This window comes from Chroicocephalus ridibundus, chromosome 1, assembly GCF_963924245.1.
Source record: "Chroicocephalus ridibundus chromosome 1, bChrRid1.1, whole genome shotgun sequence".
Taxonomy (NCBI): Eukaryota; Metazoa; Chordata; class Aves; order Charadriiformes; family Laridae; genus Chroicocephalus; species Chroicocephalus ridibundus.
Window position 1 is genome coordinate 17,678,655 of NC_086284.1, and position 24,674 is coordinate 17,703,328.

Genomic DNA, 24,674 nt, shown 5'->3' on the forward strand with positions numbered 1-24,674 from the left:
TCTGAGTTACCCAGGTGAGCCAGTTAAGAATTTAGGTATGGTATTCATAAAATGAAATTGTTTCCATTTGTGATAATTGAGAATGGCATAACTATAAGCATAATAAGCAGCTCAAATATAAGTCTGTGGTGACAAGTCTTCCCCTAATAACTGAAAAGGAGTTAGTTGTCTGTTGTTAGAAAGGTAGTAAGAGCATACAGTGTTAATAAGCTGTGAAATATAATTCAAAATTAAGTGTCATTGCATATATGGAGAAAAGTAATTGGAAATAAAAAGTTCCTTGAAATTTAATATTTTTTCCTGACAGTTATGCAGGTAGGAAGCGATTTATCTTGTAATGGATCAACCATTGGGTCGTGTGTCAAATCTGTGTATGAGACAAGATCCATTAGCTTTGTAACATATGTAAACGTGTTAGCTATGATGATGGTTTCTCAAGGGTAGCATGACTTCCTTAAGCTTCACGTTCTCACCTGGCAGCACCCTAAGTTCTCCCTGACAGGGCTTACAGGCATGTATTAGAAGTTGTTCTTTGCACTGCTGTTTTATAATTTCAAAACTGAAATTGTTTCTTTCATATTTTTTTACTTCAACATATGGAGAGTAAACATGAGTGAAGTATGACAGTTTGTTTTCTACTTCTAACCTTCACACAGAATGGTTGAGGTTGGAAGGGACCTCTGGTCCAACTCCCCTGCTACAGAAGGGCCATCTAGAGTTCGTTGCCCAGGATGATGTCCAGACAGCTTGTGAGTATCTCCAAGGATGGAGACTCCACAACCTCTCTGGGTAATCTGTGCCAGTGCTTGGTCACTCTCACAGTAAAAAAAAAAAAGTGTTTCCTGATGTTCAGAAGGAACATCCCGTATTTCAGTTTGTGCCCATTGCCTCTGGTCCTGTCACTGGGCACCACTGAAAAGAGCCTGGCTCCGTCTTCTTTTCACCTTCCCTTCAAGTATTTATATACATTAATAAGATCCCTCATGAGTCTTCTCCAGGCTGAACAGTCGCAGCTTTCCCAGATTTTCCTCACAGGAGAGATGCTTCAGTCCCTTCATCATCTTTGTGGTCCTGGACTCTCTCCAATCTATCTGTGTCTCTCTTGTACTGAGGAGCCCAGCACTGGACATAGAACTCCAGGTGTGGCCTCACCAGTGCTGAGCAGAGGGGAAGGATCATAGAATCATAGAATCTTCATGGTTGGAAAGGACCTTTGAGATCATCGAGTCCAACAATACAACCTACAATCTCTGCCACTAGAGCATGCCCTGAAGCACCACATCCAGACGTTTCTTAAATACCTCTAGGGATGGTGACTCAACCACCCCCCTGGGCAGGCTGTTCCAGTGCCTGACCACTCTTTCAGTAAAGTAATTCTTCCTAATATCTAATCTAAACCTCCCCTGCCACAACTTCAGACCATTTCCTCTGGTCCTGTCATTATTCACCTGGGAGAAGAGGCCAACACCGACCTCTCCCCAACCTCCTTTCAGGTAGTTGTAGAGGGCAATGAGGTCTCCCCTCAGCCTCCTCTTCTTCAAGCTAAACGTGCCCAGCTCCCTCAGCCTCTCCTCATATGACTTGGTCTCCAGACCCCTCACCAGCCTGGTAGCTCTCCTCTGGACACGCTCCAGCACTTCAATGTCCCTCGTGTCCAGAGGGGCCCAGAACTGAACACAGTACTCGAGCTGAGGCCTCACCAGGGCCAAGTACAGAGGCACGATCACTTCCCTGCTCCTGCTGGCCACGCTATTCCTGAAACAAGCCAGAATGCTGTTGGCCTTCTTGGCCACCTGGGCACACTGCTGGCTCATGTTAAGCTGGCCGTCCACCAGCACCCCCAGGTCCTTTTCTGCTGGGCAGCTTTCCAGCCACTCTTCCCCAAGCCTGTAGCGCTGCTTGGGGTTGTTGTGACCAAAATGCAGGACCCAGCACTTGGCCTTCGTAAACCTCATACAGTTGGCCTTGGCCCGTCGATCCAGCCTGTCCAGGTCCCTCTGTAGAGCCTTCCTACCCTCAAGCAGATCAACACTCCCACCTAGTTTGGTGTCATCTGCAAACTTACTGAGGGTGCACTCAATCCCCTCATCCACATCATCAATAAAGATATTAAACAAAACTGGCCCCAAAACTGAGCCCTGAGGGACACCACTGGTGACCGGCCGCCAAGAGGATTTCACCCCATTAATCACAACTCTCTGGGCATGGCCATCCAGCCAGTTTTTAACCCAGCGAAGAGTACGCTTGTCTATGCCATGATTCGCCAGCTTCTCCAGGAGAATGCTGTGGGGGACGGTGTCAAAGGCCTTACCAAAGTCCAGACAGACAATGTCCACAGCCTTCCCCGTGTCCAGAAGGTGGGTCACATGGTCATAGAAAGAGATCAGGTTGGTTAAGCAGGACCTCCCTTTCTTAAACCCATGCTGGCTGATGCCTTGGCAGCCCTGCACTTGCCATGAGAGCTCACTCAAGGTGATCCTCTCCACGATCTTTCCTGGTACCAAGGTCAGGCTGACAGGCCTGTAGTTCCCCGGATCCTCCTTCTGCCTTCTTGTAGATGGGCGTCACATTAGCCACCCTCCAGTCATCTGGCACCTGCCCTGTTGACCAGGATTGTTGATAAATGATGGAGAGAGGCTTGGTGAGCTCTCCTGCCAGCTCCCCGAGTACTCTTGGGTGAATCCCATCTGGCCCCATAGACTTATGTGTGTCTAGGTGCAGAAGTAGATCATTGACTACTTCCTCATGGATTATGGGTGGGTCGTTCTGCTCTCCATCCTTATCTTCCAGCTCAGGAGGATGAGCACCCTGGGGATAGCTGGTCTGACTATTGAAGACGGAGGCAAAGAAGGCATTAAGTATCTAAGCCTTCTCCTCATCATTGGTTGCAACTTTCCCCCCTGCGTCCAGTAAGGGATGGAGATTCTCCCTGGCTCTCTTTTTGTTGATGTATTTATAAAAGCTTTTTTTCTTGTCCTTAATGTTAGTGGCCAAGTTGAGCTCCAGCTGGGCTTTTGCCTCCCTAATTTTCTCTCTGTATAACCTAACGAGATCTCTGTACTCCTCCTGAGTGGCCTGTCCCTTCTTCCAAAGGTGGTAAACCCTCCTTTTATTCCTAAGTCCCATCAGAAGTTCCTTATTCATCCAGACTGGCCATTTTCCCTGCCCTTTAGACTTGCGACACTTGGGGACAGCCTGCTCCCGGGCCTTGAAGATTTCCTTCTTGAAGAGCGTCCAGCCTTCCTGGACCCCTTTGCCCTTCAGGACTGTCTCCCAAGAGACTCTCTCAACCAGTGTTCCGAACAGGCCGAAGTCTGCCCTCTGGAAGTCCAAGGTGGAGGTTTTGCTAACCCCCCTCCCTACATCACTACACATTGAAAACTTGACCATTTCATGATCACTAAACCCAAGACGACCTCTGACCACCACACCTCCCACTAGTCCTTCTCTGTTTGTGAGCAGTAGATCTAGCAAGGCACTTCCCCTGGTAGGCTCCCCTACCAGTTGTGTCAGGAAGTTATCTTCCATGCACTCGAGGAACCTCCTAGCCTGCCTGCTCTCTGATGTGTTGTATTTCCAGCAGATACCCAACAGGTTGAAGTCCCCGACCAGAACAAGGGCTGGCGATTGCGAGACTTCAGCCAGTCGCTTATAGAATACTTCATCTGTCTCCTCATCCTGGCCGGGTGGTCTATAGCATACCCCCAGCACAACATCTCCCTTATTTGCCTTCCCCTTCAACCTTACCCATAAACACTCGACTTCATCATCACTGGAATCTACCTCTATACAATCGAAACATTCCCGAATGCACAGAGCCACACCCCCGCCTCTCCTCCCTTGCCCGTCCCTTCTGAAGAGCTGATAGCCTTTCATCGCAGCATTCCAGTCGTGACAGTCATCCCACCACGTTTCCGTGATGGCAACTACATCATAGCTGTCCTGCTGCACAAGGGATCACCTCCCTCCACCTGCTGGCAGCGCTTTGCCTCATGCAGCCCATTTGCTTTTTTGCTGCAAGGGCCCACTGCTGGCTTATGTTCCGCTTGGTGTCCACCAGGACCCCTAGGTCCTTTTCTGCAAGGCTGATTTCCAGAGGAGTGGTCCCTGGCGTATTGGTGCATAGGGTTGTTCATTTCCCCCCATGCAGGACTTTGCACTTCTCCTTGTTGAACTTTATGGGGTTCCTGCCAGCTCATTTCTCCAGCCTTTTGAGGTCCCTCTGGATGGCAGCAGGACCCTCTGATGTATCAGCCACTCCTGGTTTCGTGTCATCTGCAAACTTACTGAGGGTGCACTCTGACCCATTATCCATGATCATTAGTGAAGATGTTAAATAGGACTGGGCCCAATATTGACCCCTGGGGTACACCGCTAGTTATTGGCTTCCAACCAGACTTCATTAAACTAATCACCAACCTCTGGGCCCAAGCCATTCAGCCAATTTTCAATCCACCTCCCTGTCTGCTCATCCAGCCCATACATCAAAAGGATCTTATGGGAGACAGTATCAATGGCTTCAGCATTAGGAATACGCAACTTCTGACAAGTTGTGCTCAGTTAATTGGTTGATTGGTAAAAGACCAAAAACATTACTTGCACAGAAAAGTGCAAGTAGAGCTTTGGGAAGCAAAGTAGTCGCAGTAACTTAAGTCACACATCTTTCTCAAAGTGAATACGTAGAGAAACCCGTAGTCGTATCTGATGCCATCCGTTTCTTTGCATCTCTTATACTGGCCAGGCTCCTTAGTTTTGTGTTAGCAGCAGTGCTTCAACATAGTGAGCAATCAGCCTACCGATTGTTTTTACACAAGTTGCCCTAATATCAAGGAAGTAATCCCTTTATTGTCTCAGTAATATGCAAAGTTGCAATTTCAGGATCAGTTTAAGAATTAAATATGCTCTGGGGCAGTAGATGACAGATATTTTGTTTAAGTAACAGTATTCCAGAAATAAGAGCCACTTTAAGTAAATGAATAGGATATTATATTCTGTGTTTATATACTGCAGTCCTTTTTAAATACCAGCTGCCGATTTGCTGGGAACCGCAGCCATCCCGCTGTTATTGCTGGAGGCAAAATGTGTATTCCCTTTTACTGTGATGTTACTGGCTGTAGGTAGTTGGTTCATTCTGGAAATGCAATTGTCTATATGCATTTTTAAATAAATCTTACAGTCTGCTATCTTGGTTCAGCGTTTTGAATTGCCTTGAAATCTAAATAGCTGATCCATCTGTTATAATTGGGGAAGGAAACGCTTTCCCAGTTTATATCAGTTTCCAATCTATTCCTATTACTGTTGTTTTTTTCCAAAATATTTTTTTTTCAACATATGCACAAGTATTGTGCTCCACCTACTGGCTGATTATCATTGATTATTTAATAAAAGCTCTTTAAATTACTCATTAGTGTTGTTGATGCAGACCAAAAAGCAGTCTCGTATCAGAAATGGGAGAAAAATATTAGAACTTGGTAAACAGAGAGGGCAAAGTGTTAAGAATTTAGTATTGCTTTCTACATCAGAATGAAACTGTGCAAAGTGGTGGTCCCTGTAACCATGTAGGCCTGTAGTCCAGTATCACCATTTCTGGTAATGGGCCACAGGATCGTGCTGAATTTGCGAGGTCTCAGGGCGGATGCTTGCCAAATTTGTGCTCTCTGAACTTTTCTTGACCTGCCCACAGGTTTGTTTTGCTTGGTTTAGCTGTAACAGCAATTTCTCTAATTGACCAGGTGTCTGTGGCTAATTTGTTTTGCCTTTGTTTATCTTCTTATGGTATGACCGTAGTTTTATATAGATAGCAGTAACAAGCAGTTATTCTATGACTCTATATAATGATGTAGTGTAGGAAATACAGGCCTGGTACGATTGCAGAGGCCTTGAGAACTGGAGGTGCAGGACGCGACGTAGAGGAGTATAGGCAGGGGCTGATAAGAGATGGCACAAAGGCTTGGCACTGGAGACCCCACAGCCATAAACAACTCACCGATAGTCAGTCAAAGAAATGTAGGCCTGGGTCTGACAAAACTGGCTTTAGGGGTAACAAAGAGAACAGAGGAATAGTATGTAATACATGCAAAAGGCAACATTGTATGGAATATTTGGAGGTACTGTGGAGCCGCAGATTGATGAAGAGGGAGCAAAGATGCAAAAGCCTGTTGGCAAATATAAAAATAACTCCACGTGGATCTTGAGGTGAGGAACAAGAAAGCATTAACATGAACATCATATTGCTCCTGGCGAAGGGACTCCAGATGCTAACAACTCACCATAACACCCCAGCACCACCAGAATGCAAAAACCAGCCTTAGGACACAGAAGAGCAATGAAAGCATGAGTGGCAGGAAAAGGGGTATAAACTCTGTGTTTGAATAACAATTCAAACTGTATTATCACTATTATTTAGGTTTTCTCTGTATAGAAGTATTCCAAGTGTATTATAGTGGGATTGAGTGCACCCTCAGCATGTTTGCTGATGACAAGAAGCTGTGTGGCGTGGTTGACATGCTGGAGGGAAGGGATGCCATCCAGAGGGACCTGGACAGGCTCGAGAGGTGGGCCCATGTCAACCTCATGAAGTTCAGCCAGGCCAAGTGCAAGGTCCTGCACCTGGGTTGTGGCAATCCCAAGCACAAATAAAGACTGGGTGGAGAATGGATTGAGAACAGCCCTGAGGAGAAGGACTTAGAGGTGTTCGTGGATGAGAAGCTCAACATGACCCAGCAATGTGCACTTGCAGCCCAAAAGGCCAACCGTACCCTGGGCTGCATCAAAAGAAGTGTGGCCAGCAGGTCAAAGGAGGTGATTCTATCCCTCTACTCCACTTTGGTGAGACCCCACGTGGAGTACTGTGTCCAGCTTTGGTGTCCTCAGCGCGAGAAGGACATGGAGTGGGTGCAGAGGAGGACCACAAAGATGATCAGAGGGGTGGAGCACCTCAAGTACGAGAACAATCTGAGAGAGTTGGGGTTGTTCAGCCTGGAGAAGAGAAGGCTCCGGGGAGACCTTATAATGGCCTTCCAGTACTTAAAGGGGGCCGACAAGAAAGCTGGAGAGGGACTATTTACAAGGGCATGTAGTGATAGGATGAGGCATAATGGCTTCAAACTAGAAAAGGGTAGATACAGATTAGTTATCAGGAAGAAATTTTTCACTGTGAGAGTGGTGAGACATTGGAAGAGGTTGCCCAGGGAAGTTGTGGAGGCCCCATCCCTTGAAGCGCCATCCAGCCTTCAGTGCCAGGTTGGATGGGGCTTTGCGCAACCTGGTCTAGTGGAAGATGTCCCTGATCATGGCAGGGGGGTTGGAACTGGGTGATCTTTAAGGTCCCTTCCAGCCTAAACCATTCTATGCTTCTATGACTATTAATTTTTGTTAACAATTATATCTGGATTAATAGGGATTAAACTTTTAAGATTTTAATTATGCTAACAAAAAAAAATTCTTGGCTTTATATAAGGTGTGCTTACTTTTTGCCCATAAATAACATTTGGAGTGTAACAACTGGTGGATGGTGCGGGCAGCCGTCGTGTGAACCTGCGAGGCATTTTGTAGTACAGCCCTCTGTCAGCCCTTATGGCATCGTAAGGGTCAGTCCTTCTGAAGCCCTTACAGCAATTTGGGGCTGTCCTTTTGTCTTCATCATATGATAATTGGAGAACATGAGGGAATAAAGTTAATATGCATCCCTATGGTCCCTAAGTATCTCAATTAAACAAAAAAATAGATTTATGGGCAACCTCTGCAGATACTTAAGGATATAAGGTGTGTTTCCTGTTTGCCCTGAAGGGGATTTTGAGCGTGACGCCCCATTCTAGCCTTTTCTTGATCTTGCTGTAGTCATTAAGCACCCTCCTACCTCAATTTTAAAATTATTGTGCACTGGTTTGCAAACATGATATGGCAATGGATGAATAATATCAACTCATTATCAAAAGGTTCATTCCATAGCATTCCATATGCACTGTATATATTCCTTTTTTTATTTTCATCCAAAGTAGTAGTAAGTATTTAGTCCACCTGGGAATGTAGCATCCATCACTTCACCGTGAAGATAATTTAATAAAATTAACCAGGAAATAGTTCCACCATCTGGTCATACTGTTTTTAACATAAAAATGCTTTCCACATAATGTCTGTATATGTGAAACTGCTAAATATTTTAAGTTTCATATTCCAAATTCACTATAAACATTTTGGCAGCCGTTTCAAAAATTGCTGCACCGCTGGGTTGTTTATAGTAGACAGAAAAACTGGGTTAAAAAAACACCGGTCAGGAAATTCTTGTGCTAACTCTCCATCTTCAAGCCTTACTCTTTTGCCAATGTTACATCTGTGATATGAACCTAAGCTGGTGGCTTAAGGATAGTGGATGAACAAACATTTGCTTTAACTGTTTTTCTGTAGGATGTCAATGTGCATTTGTAAAATTATTTATTTTACATCATACACCTGGGTGTCACAATTTACATTCTGCGAGGTCAAGAAGTTAATGATGCAGGCTTCACTGCATATCTTCAATGCATTTCCTTACATTTAAAATAAGATCCTTTTTCTCCCTCATGTCTTAATCCAAACCAAACAGTGATCGTGATGAGCTGTGGTGAAAAAGACCTCTTGCATCAGCATTAGGACTTGCCTATTTCCAGCTATATGGAACATGGAACAAGAGTCTTTTTTTAATGCCAGATATTAAGAATGTGGAAGAGCACAGCTAAGTCATACTCCAGAATGGTTTAAAAAATAAATAAATAAAGGCTCTGTCAGAATTTACTCTTTCCTTTTTGGAGTTATACTCTGGAATTACTCCAGGCGCAAAGTTGTAGAATTTCCCACATGTCTGAATTTAACAACTACAGTTCAACTAAAGGCCTTCTTGAGCAGCTTCAAGAGGTATTAAGGGTATCAAGAAGAATGCGTTTGAAGTACTTGCTAGGATAAGTAAGTCTGTTTCCTCTGTTGTGATTTTCCTATTTCTTTAGTCAGGATAAAGATGTAAAATATTGCGGATTTCTCTATCAGATTTTAACATGAGTGAAATACAGGAATACTGAAAGTTGACCATGAACTCTAGTTCTATTTTTTTTATTTCTAACTTCTGGATGGTATGAACAATTAAAGTTCCTGTGAAATTTTAACCAAATTGCAATAAGACATTTTATGTGAATAGAGTTCTCTGCAGATTTTTTCTGGTTTTGGACAGCTGCTCGTCTGGCTTCACCTCATGCCTCAAGTGAAGCCATTCCTGCTTGCTGAGAAACTGAAATTTGCAAATGAGACTTGAGACCGTATTTTAGTTTGTTTTTCTTTGTGTAAGTCAATCTTCTGTCTTATCCTTCATTTGAAGCTGTAGAGTTTCTCTAGAGTTTCTGTAGAGTCTCTAGAAGAAGCATTACCTCAAATTGTAGAAATTCACCTGAATTTCTGAGAGTGTAACAATTAAGTGTCATTTGCAATAAATAAGTTGTTAAAATAATATGTAAGCTACCGTCTGTATACATTGGAGGATGTAGTCTCAGCAGTTCTTAGGATCCAAGACAATTGTCAGGAATACTGCTGCTGGGAGGTTTGGAGCTTTCTGAGGGGAATGTACTTCCAAAGCAGAAGTGGTAATTGCTTATGCTGTTCACTGGCATTTTGATTTCTGACCTTGGAGAACATTAATCCAGACTGCTATATCCATTAGCAAAAGTAGTGGATCCTTTTGCACATTTTGTCTCTTTTCATATGCTCCACCACTGTCTCTCTTGAGCTTGATATTAGCAATATCGAAGGTTTATTTACTTAATATTAATTTTAGTAATGTTAATATTTAATATTACTGCAGAAAAACAGCTTCCTGTTTCCCCTTATGATAAGGGGAGGAGTTTTAAGGTGCGCTCATAATGATGGCAGGAATGCAAGTATGTAGTCTTTGTGCTTGAAGGTTTGAATAGCTGCATGGTATCTGTGTACAGTGCATTTCCACTTTAAATATCTATATATCTATTGTCTTCACTTTTTATTAATGAAATGCAATAATTTGTCCATAAAATTGGGAAATCTCAGTCATTAGTTCAGTTTGACAACCATGCATATATGAATTTTCAAAATAGCAAAGGTTCTTTACGTCTCTGTCTGTTACGCTTTGGCTTCCAAGTGGATTAAAGTGGATATTCCTGTAGAAGTGTGGATTTGGGATTAGTTGTCTGTTTTCCTATTTTTTGCTGTTGTGCAATTACAGCCTTTAGACTTTCTAAACTAAAAAGTACCTCTTTCAAATTATTTTTCTGTTTGTTTTCACAGGTGATCGATCAGCACTTTGAAGGGACATTAGGGTGGGTCAAGTTGAATAGTTTAGTTTGAACTTTTTCCCTGAGAAGAAAAGGGAAGAATAAATAAAATAGCTTGAGTTAAGGAGTAGCTCTGTTAAGTAGCAGCTTCACTCCATTAAGCAAGAAGGTCTATGAAGCAACTGTAAGTGATTAAAGTTAAGGGAAGGTATCTTATTGTGATGAGAGAAACAAAGAACATCTGGCTAAACATTATACCTTTCATTCCGCTAGTGCTGGCTAGAAGTGGGACCCTACCTAGGGTACTAGTGACCTGTCATTAAAAACAGGAATCTTCCAGTTGTAGTGAACCTTGCATGGCAGGCTTTAGAAGTTTTAGTTGAATAGTGATATATTTAAGTATTATTTTGCCTACATAGGCACTGTGCCAATAACTTTATGGGTAGAGGATATATTTCACTCAAGGAGCTAATTTAAGTTTGTCAGCAAAAGTTGGTGATTTTGTCAGCAGGAATAAAAATTCCACATAACTTCATCAAGCTTGTGCCTACCAAAGGAAAGTTTTGTGATGATGGTTGGTTTTGATTAAAGTCCAATTTGCTTTCCAGCCGGTAGAAGGACACGTTTAACATATTTGATATTAAAAATTGATTCTGTCAATCAGTTTCATGTTACTATTTTATCTCATTTTGTGCTACTAACGTGGTTGTCTTTCAGGAAGCTTCTCAACAACTGGAAGTTGGTACTAACTCTTATCTATTTATAGGTAAAAGCTGTAGTTCCTTTGTGTTATTTCTGAATAACAACTTTTAAACTGTTACTATTTCCCTAACAGCTTGTGAAATGCGCACACACACAGCATTTGCAGTTCACATTCCTATTGATCTGCCCACGGTGATACATTTATGTGGTAATGTAAAGACTGTGGCGAAAGTCACATGGGTGACAAGAACTGGTTGAGTCTGCATGTTAATTTGTGTAAGAAAGAATCACATTTCTGGTTGAGGCTAAAAAAAAAAGATTATTTTTAAGATGTCTTTTCTTCATCACCTGCTGTCTCCTTCACGTTCAAACAAACCATAAAAATCCAGCTGTGATGAAGTTTATAGTATTTAATTTGTGGACAAGAAAGCTTTTGTACTAAAATTGCAAATTGATAAGCAAGTAAGTTACTAATATTTCAGTAAATGTAATTAGAAAACATAGGGGTCATCTACTCTTGCTTCTTAAATACAGAGCCTTTGAAGAAAGACGGAAGCAAGAAGAAGAAAAAGAACAAAGATTTAGAGAACAAGTTCTACAGCAGAGGAAAATTAAACTTCAGGAAGCAACTGATAAGTTCCAGCGTGCTCATCTGCCTTTTTCTCAGCACAAGCAAATAGGTTTGTAAATTAAAGTTCAACCATTATTCACAATGCAAGTGTTTTTCTATTAATAGAATATAATTGAGGCAAATAGAACAATTAACTTCACTCAGATTAATTTAATTCATTAGTATAAGCAAAACATAACCGACAAGAAGCTCAGATCTGGTACACAGGAAAAAAGTGGGTAGAGGGAATTAAAAAAAACCTTTTTTTTCTGAAAAACGGTATTGTGAGATACTTCATTATATTCCATTCACAGTAAGTACAGCACCTCCTTGGGATCTTGTGGCTTCCCGGGGTTTCTCCACTTTTTTTCACTCCAATGTGTTTATTGCTTACAATACTGTGCTTTCACAGCTGGGTGCAAGGTGTTACAAGGCCACTGGAAGTTACTAGGATAGTATAATGATCCCCTATTTGAACCCTTGAATATGAAATAGTCAAGAACGTGCATTTGTTTATCATTGAGTAAAAGCAATCCTAGCATATGTTAATGTATTACATAACTTCTGCTGAATTAGTCAGCTATTTAAGCTCTTTCGCTGCTGGGAAGTAACAATCACTTCAACTGAGTTCCTGCTTTCTTGGAATCGGTGCAGATTGGCAGGAGTTTTTAACAGCATCAGCCAAGTCTGATTTCCAGTCAACTTTCCAGTGTTGAAACTCTTAAGATATGGTATATTACTTAGGTATTCTTTAACAGATTTACTCTCCCAACTGCAGTTGCGCCAACTGTGAGGTAATGTCTCTGACTTCAGGATCAAATGTCAGATTAAAATAACAAAATAGAACAGCACTGGTTTAGGGCTTCTTCATAGTTCTACTCACAGCCCAGACTGTGTAGCAATATGGTGAATCACAATTTTTTTTCTTGCTTTGTCTTTATGGCAATTCTGCCCCTGCCACTTTCTACCCTACTGTTGCGTATGTGAAAAAGGCAACACCTTGTGCCTGTCTGGACTCTTTCTTTCTCCACTGGTTGGATTAGTAAGTCTCAATTTGGCCTCTATAAAGTATCTGCAAGCCATAACTTGGGCTTAGTGCATAAGCAGAATAATCATGATGTAAAAATAAAGTTAGTGCTGGATTTTTTAACTGCCTACTTTTTCAACAGCGCAGTCTAGAAACAAATAGCAAAACTGTTGAATACGTGTGTTACTGTAAACACTTAAATAGGCTGGGGTTTTGTTTCAGAGGAACTAGAGATGCTCCAGCATGCCTAATGGTGCTAAACCACTCAGTTTATTGTAACAGTCTGGATTTAGGCTTCCCAACTTAAAAAACTTAACCAAACCATTTATGGTAAAACATTCCATTTTAAAAATATTTTTTCCATTGTGTTTTTTACTCTGATCCCTCTAGTTCAGACAAAAGCAGATTTTCAGTTAGAAGAAGCTCTTGAACGAATTAAAGGATCAGTTATAACATCAGGACTGTGCTTGCCCAGCAGAAACAAAACCAACTTCAGGTGAGCATGTGTGTTTACTCTGATGGTCAAAGGAAGTACATTGCTAAGTGTATTCAATAAACAGCAGACAATTACTCTTTAAGAAGTTATAGGCCATTTCTCTAGTGGCAAGGAAAGCGTTTCTGTGAACTGTTCCAATGAAACATTATGAAACAACTTTGAGTTGTTTGTGTCCATTTGGTAAAACACCAGAGGAGATGACACAAGCCTTTTCCCTTCAGCAGAATTCTGGGAATACTCAGGGCTAACCCAGTCCTCACGCAGTTACAGCCTGACTCAGACTGCCATGGTTATCAAAACATCTGCTGTTGTATCAAGAATAAAGTATTATGTCTAGGTGATTTCTTATTCTCATCAAGACCAGGACAGTTTAGTTTGTATATTCATCCCATGATCTTATCTTCTTTCCAGCTGTCATTCCTTTAAATTTCTCATCCTCTACATGTATCTTGAGCATCCTGATAACAATTTTGCCTGCAATTTCATTCTATATCACATACAATTTGAATTGCACGTTTTTCACTGTACCCAAGCACTTTTTCTAAGATACCTTGACTTACCACAGAGTGTTTCTTCATGCATAATTTGTCTGCTGTATTTGATACTCCTTCCTGATTATCCCCTTCCTAATCTCTCATTTCTTTAATATTTCAGTTCAGGGTTTTATTTTTGTTGTTGCTGCTTTTATTACTATTATTATTTTCTGCATGCTGTAAATTGTGCAGATGTTCAGAGTAGAGATAAATTCTATCTAAAAGGGGTCTCCCTACTTTTGAGCTTCAGCGTGTTCTTCTTGTGATGTTAATATTCAGTTTGATTACATTTCCACTGCTGGTTAAAGCATGTTTGCAGCCGATAAACTGGGCAATTGAGAAAATATTTTGTACCTCTCTGAGCTAAATATTCATGCTATCTGCTAGTCAACTTTCATATAGTTCTGCAGCTACCACACTGGCTTGACGTAATAAAGGAGGATTGCAGCCATGAAAACAAGCAAACAATCTACCTGCTAAATATAAGTTGAAATTATGGCAAAAAAAATGTAGATGTTTCTGAACCCTGTCTCAGGGTTCCTGATTGTTTGTCTCATTTCACTCATAGGCTTGATTAAGGACGGCAGCTCTGTGCCTCTTCACACTGCCTTTATCATTTGTTTCTTTATTTTTCAACTTTCTTCAAACTGATTCTTCTGCCTCAAGGGCTCACAGCTTTCTCTCAGACACCTTCAAACCACTTACCAGTTCCTTTATTTCTTACAGTATAACATTGCTGTCACTCCATATTATATTTGTGTAATTTAAAAAATTCACTGTCCTGTAATAATGATAGAGTGTTCTTTTCCTGATTTTCATTTTTATAACCTGATTTCCTAAGGAAATTAAATGTATATGTTCATATTCTTTTACAGTTTGTGTTCCCCTAGTAACCAAATTTGAGAGAGAGCTAAGAATTGCAAAGATAATTATATTTCTACAAGTTTGAAATTGGCAACTGAGCAAGGAAGAAGTTATTCAAACAGGTGACCCCAGCATGAAAAAGGCTTAAAAGTGGAGTCCACATTGACCTATTGGCAGGTCACAAGCCAGTTAGTACAGATAAGACAGCACACAAATACCTTGGAACCTGCCACAGAATGTGCTGCCTCTTCCCCAGCTGGTAACTAGGAGGCCTGGGTAGGAGCCATAGGGGCTGAGTGAAGGAGGGTGTAGAGAATATTGGGGGTATAGTAATAAGGGAAATAAAGGAAAATAATTAAGTTATGGCAGTACAGGCTTGTGTATAGGGGCTAGGTATACAAATTAATATGAAATAAAGCTTTGCTTATTCTAATGCTAACAATTTGTCTCCCTTCCTTGTGACAGAAAATACTCCATGTGTTTTTATCTACATCTCACACAATCCCTTACTAAGGACTGAGATTGAAAGTTAGCGCATGCTATGCAGCATAGATTCTTCTGGTCTGATGCAGAAGATGTTAGTGCAGGGTTGTTCCTGTTAGTTTTGGTCTGGGAACCGTAGATTGTGTGGGTCATAAAAATGGCATTTTTGTGTTTTCAGACTTGGTTCCAAAATTCTCTTAGAGGGCAAATCAGTACAGCAAAGTAAGCTTTGATACAGAAAAGCATTTTGAGAAGGTTTGCAAAGCTGAAAGTTCTTCAAAACTCACCAGTTCTGGGCTGTAAAGCTTTAAAAATGTCTTATAATCCCTTTAACTGGAGATTTTGGGACAGCCAATAACTAACTCAGATGAGGTAGTAGATCCCTTTCTGTATTTCTATCTCTTCTTACACTTCTAAAAACACTTTAACCAAAAATCTTGTACATCTTTAGAATTCACCCTCCATCAGAAATACAATGTATAGAATTCATTGACGGTCCCCTTTTAAAGGAAGAAATGAATATTGTATTAAGTATCCAAGATAAATATGGCTGCAGACCCAGCTGGATATAGGTGGATTATATAAGGTTCTAGAATTCCTAATGTCTATGTTTAAAAAGTTGTAAAAAATTAAATTAAGCAATGGAGATGTATTACCTCCTCTTGGAGAAAGGCAAAAAACCCTGGAACACCTAATGAGAGAGAGATTGTATTATGTGCTTGCAGTTGAGCTACTCAGCTTCTAGTAAGGTTTAGTTATTAAATGCTGAAGCAAAGATTTTGGTCAACTCATTAGCTGACAGGGATTGGGATGTGTGCACATTAGGTGTATAAATGGTGTGCTGCTCTTTGTAGAAGATAGATTTCCCTGTTTGTGTTTAAAAACAGTTGTATTTGATTAGGTTCAGTCTTGGGCTTGAAACTTAATTATGACAAATCAAAATTTTTTTCTGAAAAAAACTGAAGTGTAGACACTTCTATAAATATAAATGTTCTAAACAACCAAAGAGATAGCAAGAAATTTCTGCCCACCCACCCCCTCCCAAAAAAAAAAAACAATCAGATTTTTTGTGGGGCAGGTATATATCAGTCTTGTCCACAGTAATAAAGTCTTTAAAAGTGGATAGGTACAGAAAGTTTCTGGAAAGGGAGGATATCGCCCATTCAAAAGAATACAGAATGAAGTTTTCTGAGTTCTATAAATAAATAGGAAAATAGGGGAAGTTGTTCTCCCTTTTTGATATCAGCCATCTCATCAGAAATAATAAATTCCTTTTTAGACTCTGCCAAATATATGTCTCTGCTTAGGTCAGTGCAATTAAGCCAGACGTTTTGGAGTATTGTATAAAATCTCCTGAAAAAACCCCAATAATCTTGATGGGATGAAAGTTTACATTTTCCATTGTCCTAAAATTGTGTTATAATAAATACAGAAAAGGTCTCATTTGTCTAATTTGACACATATGTACTAAAAAGAGAAGGGATTGATTTTAACAGGGAGTATAATTTTAGATATAGAAAGAGGATGAAACAGATGAAGGCTCGGAAGAAGGAACTGTGGAAACTTAAGCAGAAGAAATAGAGAGAAATGAAGGAAAGGGGTTATTCAGTTTCTGTACATATATTAGACATATGGTAGCCATCTCCAGCTAGGAAAAATACATGTTTCCTAATAATGCATCTCTGCTGGATAGACAGTAGAGGAGGATGAGCTCTGTGTACGTATTGTGTGACTGCACTGTTCAAATTTGCTTAATAGGGATGCCAGCTGTTAACGAAGATAGCTTTGTGTGGCATGAAATAGTCACATCTTCTTATAAGTTCCTACATTGCATATTACCCCTATATGAAAGGAACCATCACCTTCACCATCACCTTCACTGAAACCGAGGATGGGTAAAATGTGGGTGGTGGATCATCTTGTCAGGACAGACTCCAATAAAAAAAAAAAAAGAGGGAAATATGTGGAAGTATGATTTTCATATTTAATTGCATACAGAGTCAAAAGTTCATTTTTGCAACAAATTTAGCTAAACACCTTTGCCCAGTTGAGCAATATTTAAAGTATCATGTTGATGCTGCTAAGGAACTATGTAAGAGAAATAAATCCTGAGAATGTTGGAAAGCATCTGCATATTGAAAGAACAATAATGTTTGGTTTGTTGCTCAAAATCCAATGCTTGCTGAGTCAAAGTACCATTTCAAATATTGGACATGATCAATCTGGTGAAATAAAAGTTGGATCTCCCCTTTTTGCTAAAGGTGTACCCATTTTACAAATAACTTCACTGAAATTTTATACTGATAATCTGTTTCCAAGTTCTAGTATCCTTCTACCACCATTTGTAATCATTGTGGAGTATAACAAATACTTGATCCTAAAACGGTGAGACATAAGCATGACTTTCTAACTAGTTGTAAGGGTTATGGCTCTGCTGAACAGATGTGAGAACTCAAAGCATGGTTCTGTAAGTGCCATTTTGCATATGCCAGACTAAGGGCATTTAGGGTCCTTGAACCACATTGGAGCCAAAAAACAGGATCAATATCCTTTGCTAAATTGTTCCACCTAGGCAGTCAAGCACAGTTGGCAACCTGGTAACAGTTATACTTCCAGAAGGCTAAGGAGCTTGATCTACCTATGAGCTGGTGGGTTTTGGTGTGTGGGTTATTTTTGCTTTTTTTAAAAGCCTACTTTTCTTGTTGGTTAAAGTTTCTTGGTTTTGTCATCCTTGATATCTACCTAGTTCTTCCTTCTTGTTTTCCAAAGCTTGGTTCCTATTCTTAGTGATCTTACCCTGCCTTGTTCCAGTTCTATCTGCTTTTTATTCTTGAACAGATCTTGTTACATACTCCTTGCCTTCTTAGTCTCTGTTTGCATATTTTCCTTGTCATTTGGCTTCACATGCTTCTTGGCTTCTTTGATTCCTGCGTGTCAGCCAGACATGGTCCTTGCTAATGCCTGTAGAAACCTGTGGTTTCCTCTATCTTGATTTGGACTCACCCTGACCACAGTAGCCAGCTACACTAGCTGCTCCAAAGATATTTTTTTTCAGGAAGCAAATACAAATTCTTTAATGTACCACATAAGTGACATTGCACGTTATCAGTACAGTTGGGCTGTACTTGCTATTTGAAGTAAGGGAATATATTTGACAGCATCAATATATAGTTGTCCTCTAGTATAAGCCAATCTTATGGAAAAACAAAGGCCATTTTACTTGTGTTTCGTTCCGTGTTCCATTTTTGCAAATGACCAAACTGTTGGCTGACATTTTCCAGATTAATTCAGCCTGAGGCAGTCACCCAACAACCCAATCAGAAAAGTCTGACTATTTATAAATAACAGAAGAGAAGGTTTAAGATGGAAAGTGTTGCACAGTTTCAGATAGTACTAACAGCACCACCTGTAGTTCCATATAGTGTAGCTGTCTTTCACTTTCCAGGCATTTATTGATGATGTATACTTTTGGAAAGGAACATATTTAAAAGTGTACAGGTGACGCATAGAAATAAGCCAAAGTAATAAGTTATTTGCTTGCATCAAGAACCACAGATGACTCTTCATCCTCATCAGCATCTAGAAACGGTTCTTTCCATCAGAAGCAGATTTCAGCAATGCTTGACTGGGATAAAACAATACAAGAGAGCAGTAGAACAAACATGGATAGTAACCAACCTCTCTTCCAGAAAAATCTGAAAGAAATGCAACAACTCCTTGAAAAACAGCATCTCAGCAACTTGGAGGTATGATATTTCCATGTGATTCATTACATGATGCTTCTTAAATGTAATGGAAATTTTGTTGAATGTGATAAAAATGAAAAGTCTGTTAAGCACTCTACCAAGCAGACAACACCTGAAGGCACAGTGTACTATGCCTTACCAATAGATTATTTATAGTAAAATTATACATATTTTTCAGTAAGAAATCAGAGGTCTTCAAAAATGTTTGCAAGAATATTTTCACAAATTTTTCAAAGATATCTGTCGTGTTATCTTTCTTTCTGTGAATGTAGGATTTGTATGTCAGACTTTGGGTCTGAAGTAGATAGCCATTAGTCTATCAGAGGAGTCTTGTGCTAGCTCCAAAATTAAATTGGTGGCTTGCAATTTGCACTTAAGTTTCTGCTTTGCCTGTTGCTGCAGCTCAGCACAAAATGCTATAGCGGTATAATTATGGTAGGTCAAATGCTGGGGTTTTTTTTGTTTCTTGGGTTTTTTTCCAATGTGTGGTGATTTCTTAGGGATTGACTTCAAGTCTCTTGAGATCCTTTTTTGTCATCTTTGGAATAGATGCAGATGTTCCAGTAACAAGCCCATTAACTTTTGCCCATTAACTTTCTGCCTAAACTAATTTTTGGACCCAAAATGAGTTTCAAAAGTCATCTTAGAAACACAGTGAAAATCAAGAAGAACTGAGCTCAAACGTGATTTCTTACAACTGCACTTTTAAGTGTGATTTTAGGTCTGTCAGTCTTGTCTTTGATTTTGGAAGTATTGTCTTCAATATTAGATTTTTTTGAAAAAAGGAGGACATAATTTTGGATTTATTCTTTTATTTCTGTAATATTATCGACTGGTATCTGGACTCGTGGTATCTGAAATGACCTTAACCCTATGAAGCACCGTGCCTTTATATTGGTGATTGCTAGAGGCATGGGATCATTGGTGGCAACAGAGCAAGGGCTTTTCTTTTTAATACATGTGTATGGGTAACTTTTGAAAGACCGTATACAGTTCAGATATATTTCAAGTTCTTTGATATTGGTGTTTTCAGCCACATTCATCTCTGTCTTTGTACCTACTTTGTTCTGATGGGTATTCATAAGAATCTTGAGCAGCTGATGGCTAACACAGAAAATCTCAGTCAACTGGAGTAAATTTCAAAAAGGTTGAGGAGACAGAAAGTAGTTTGTACTGGCAAGGTTGTTGAATAGTGTTCATTCTTATTTCCAAGCACAAAAAGAAGGAAGAGCAAATGGCAATTTATAGAAGAGAGCTGATAAAACTGAATTCTAGATAACCACTTTCAAACAAAATCCAAAGAGGTCTAAGCTTTTTTTTTTTTTTTTAATACCACATTGGGCATTTCATTGGTATAGTGTTTGCAAATTCCTCCCTAAATGATGATGTTTAATTTGGCAGTAGCTGCATTAGGACTTAATAGAATTAGGGGAAAAAAAATGCAATCTCTTTGGGAAAAAAATATATTAAAAGATTATTTTTAATATATTGCAAGACAACTATATTGTGTATTTTATCAAACACAATTATTATATTCTAATTGAATTCTAGGGGGAAACTGCCATGAGTCATGCATGATTTTTTACTTATAGTTTTTTCTAAACGTTATCACCAGCTTTGGACACTGCATATAATACAGGCATTTGTGTTTAGAAATTATTGTATTTTTGAAAATGCTCTGGTCCTGTAAAAAATTTGCTTTTTTTTCCAGAATGCATATTTCTGCTACCACTAGGGGTTGCTCAGCTTCTTCCCTCTGATAAACAGTTTCAAATTGTAAATATTTATACTTCAAACATTTGGACTTTCTTTCATGAAATTGCATGCTTTGGACTCTGATTAGAAAAACAGTCAAAAAAGTTATTGTCATTGTTCTAAGGCCTGAGTTTTGGAAGTTTAATACTCGGATTGCGCTGCTGTGCATGTGCATTGTGACTTCCTGTGATGTAAAATAGTATTTATAATACTCTCACTAATAAAATTTATGAATTGTAATTATTTATAGTACTCTTACTGACATGAATAGGCTTCAGTAGCCTTGTTACTGTCTGTCGTCCAAAATCATTTCAACAGTACTTGCCTTTCTGAAACTAATGTTAAAGTGTTTCACTGTGCACATGCTTTGCAGTCTAACCATCCATTGAGATCCTTTGACCTCTCTTTGTTTCTGTTTTTACAGGCCCAGCAGGATTATAAAGATTCCTAAAATTCTTTTCTTTCCTACAGGGCGATAAAGTTCTATGTAGACCCTTACCGGCAGATTTGGTGTGTTCCCTGTTTTCCATCCCTGAAAATTTGTATAGTTTCATCAGTTAGCCAAGGCTTTTAGTGACCCTTCTGCCATTCTTCAGAATTATTTTGCTTAAAATATTGAGAGCAGTAGACTTTATTTTGTGCAACAGTTATGTCTGAGCCAGTACATCAAATTATTATTTGGTACACATCCATCAGTATGTTCAGTTTTGAAGAAATTAGTACTGTTAATTTCATTCGCAATCAAAGGTTTTGTTACATAGTCCTTTCCTGGTTTTGGTGCAGACATAAATAAAACCTTTAAGGTGGAGCTGGTAGCACGGTCTTTAGTTAAAGCTGCATGCAGCTTTTTCACCAAAAGACATTACTCTAAAGCGCTTATCATTTTTCCAAATGTTAACCGTTTATGTTGAAATTTTCCATTTCTGTCATCTGCCTTGAATGGAATATTTAGAAAATTTCCATTAAAATGGCTCTACTGTGACAGGGAGTAGTATTATTCAGCTATCTTTTGTCTTTTTCTTTTCATCACCTCTTTAATTTGGTGGCCACACAAAATAAATCAGTACAATATTTTAATGCTCTTCCCAAAAAATACATTATGCTTGAATTAAACTGTTTGATTGACATAACATTTTGCTTCTATTATTTCACTTTTTAAACAAAATACTTGGAAGTAAGAGCTAATTTGCAGACAAAATAGGTATAGATTACAACACGGAGACTGTATTTTCCTCTTCCCTCCTTTATATGACCATAATTAGGTTATTCAAGTGGCATCTGCGAAATACAAATTTTAAATCCCTTTCTGATTGAGTTGAAGCAGGAATTTTACCTTGACACTCCTTTTTTTCCCAAGCATATTGTGCAGCCATTGAAGTACTCACTATCAGCCTTTCTATGGATACTGTTCCCCTTGGCATAAAATGCTTCGATATTTATTGAAACAGGGACTGGAACACAGGTATAATTTCTCAGAAACTGCAACCCAAACCATGAGGTCAGAGGGTTATTCTTGTATTATCTCTAATATAATAAAATTTTGTATCCTATTATACTGTGTGTTTATGTATGTTACATATAGAATTAAATAAGTCTCTGAGAAATAATGAAGAATATTTTCTAAGTGATGTTCCACTGAATGAGAGCAGCAGATGCTGCAAACACGTAGGTATGGTCATCGTCTTACTTGCACGATTGAGTTGACCTGTATGACTGTTAGCTGTTTGTGTCACTGTGCTGTTGAGGTTGGACTGTGTCTATGAAATGGAGATGTTTCAGGTAACCGATGGAAAAACTGAATTCATTTTCAAGTGCATTTGTAGTATGTCTGGAATGAGTTAAACAGAGGTTCCTTCTGCAAGGTGTATTGTATCAGTCTGGCTCTTCAGAGACATGGACAAGACCAGCATGGAAAAAAGGAGTGCCTTGTGTACAGACTCTCTCCCCAGTGTCAAGAACTTGTAGAATGCTCAGGGCTAGTTAGTGGGAAAACAGACTCTCAAGGAGGGGGTTAGGGGAAAATGGCATTGGTACTGAAGTCACACTTGATTTTGAAGAGACTATTCAAAGACTTGAAAGAGGTTTCTATGGTCACCTTAAATCTAGAAGCACTGGCCATTTTTTACTTTTAACTATGAATGTTAACATATTTTATGTTGATCACTGTGTAATAGCTAGCCCAGCCCAAACCACGACAATCACTTAAATTATGTGACAAACTGAAGTGATTTCCCTACTTATTTTCCTTTTGGCAAAATCAGAGGGGTTATTGGCTTTTAATCAATATTGCAACATACTACTGTCTTCCATGTTATTTCACTAATCCAAAATCCACATTTGCTATAAACGCAAATTGAAATGGATCTCCAGACTAAATTATTTTGCCCAAATACTCAAACTTGATTTGATTGTGTATTCCTCAAGAGTACGTTGTGGGTGTTTTTTATGTAAAAAAGCGGTTTATCCCAAGCCTGTGCTATATAAAATGACGTTACAATCTTCGTATCTAGCAATCTGGATGTTCAGTCATTTGAAGAGTGTCTTGCCTCAACTCAAAGCCCTGCTTGAACAGGTGATAACGTAGGATTGGAGCTGAAACAGCATTTTCAGTACAAAAGAGTTTGTTTCACAGGTAGATTAATACATGAATAAGCCTTTACTTGTGGATAAGTTAGGATTGTTATACATACAGCATAGCTCACAAAGCACAGAAACAGGGAAATTGAGAACTGTCATCTAATATATACCTGCTCCTCCTTTACCAGCATGTACTTTTTCATAAGAATTGCTATACATATTAGCATGACTTTGGTTTTGGTTTTACATTCATATACGTATATCCATATATATGTATGTATCTATGAAATATTTATATATAATTATGCACTAAACTATTTCTACCATACTTCATAGCTATTTTTGAAGTGATTTGTTTTACTGCAACAGAGTGAAATGTTCATAAATGTAGCTAAAGGAGAAGAACAGAAAAAAAAATAGCCATATCTGATCTTTAGTTTACTGCAGTTATGGTAATAATAAAGTGTTTGCTTGAAGGAGGGGAGCGGAAGGTACAAAAGTTTGTGCATACTGGTCTGCCAGGATGCTATATTATATTATGATAACTTGGTATTGTGAGAGATAGTATATAATAATGTCTCAAGGGGATGTTAGGAAATCTATTGGTTTCTTATCAAGATTAAACTGTCACTGTCCAGATTAATTCTACCCCACTGAAGAGCAGAGCTGTGTTTTGCTTTTTTTTTTTTTTTTTAAAAAAAGAGGGAAACCTTTTGAGAAGTGGAAAGAAACACAGAATTTAGCTACTTTTTTTCTTCCAGTATTCTGCTTCTGTCCCAGTAGGCTCATGGTGGCCTGGGTACACAGAAACATAATCAATTCTTTCAATATTTTTTTTAATATTAATTATCATCAACCCACAGCAGCACTTCTGTGGTACTTAGTAGGTTGAGCTTTGTTGTAAAGTTTATGCCTGATACTGGGAAATAAAGCATTAAATCAAACACCCAGAGTTCAGAGACAGGAATAAGCAGAGAATAACTGGGACCCAGGAGACTGAAAGATCTTGTGACAAACAACTTAAAAGAATTATGCTTTTTCAAATAGTGGCAAGAAAAAATAATAAATATCAGCCTTTAAATTCAGTAGGCTGTTTAGGGGAAGGCAGATGCTGAAATCTTGTAGGTATGCTTATAAATCATATCTGTACGTTTCTTAAGAGGAATGTATGTCTTGAATGAAAGAATGGAATTTGTGAAACAGGTAACGTGACAGTCGCTAAATATTTTTTTCAAGATAAGTGATTATATTAATGAAGCATGCAGTGAATGTTGGCAATTACATGAAACTGTTTGATTAGATAAACTTATTTCTAGAGAGGTATAAATATATAGTATTAGAAAACACTCTTAGGTATGTGGTTTAACTTTTAGGCTGCCCTGTGTGGAGTCAGGCTTTGGGCCTGGTCCTTGTGGGTCCCTTCCAACTCAGGATATTCTATGATTCTAAAAGTATTTCTGTATCTGACCTTTAGCATTTCCTAATATAAATCCACTTTCTGCCTTGGTTGCTGCTGTGCAGTGCACAAGATAGAGTGGAAATATGTTAAAAATTGTTCCACCTCTGCAATGTATTTACATTGCTAAAAGAAAAAGTAATGTTTTTTATAG

At 39.1% G+C, this 24,674-nt stretch overlaps 1 protein-coding gene across 1 annotated transcript in view; it reads left to right on the plus strand.

Annotated features, from left to right (window-relative positions):
- The window catches only part of CEP126 (centrosomal protein 126), a 45,705-nt gene that overhangs the window by 1,636 nt on the left and 19,395 nt on the right, over positions 1 to 24,674 (plus strand). Inside the window, 3 exon segments of the mRNA XM_063338363.1 lie at positions 11,508 to 11,653; positions 13,001 to 13,106; positions 18,534 to 18,732. Coding sequence (XP_063194433.1) covers positions 11,508 to 11,653; positions 13,001 to 13,106; positions 18,534 to 18,732 — 451 coding nt within the window.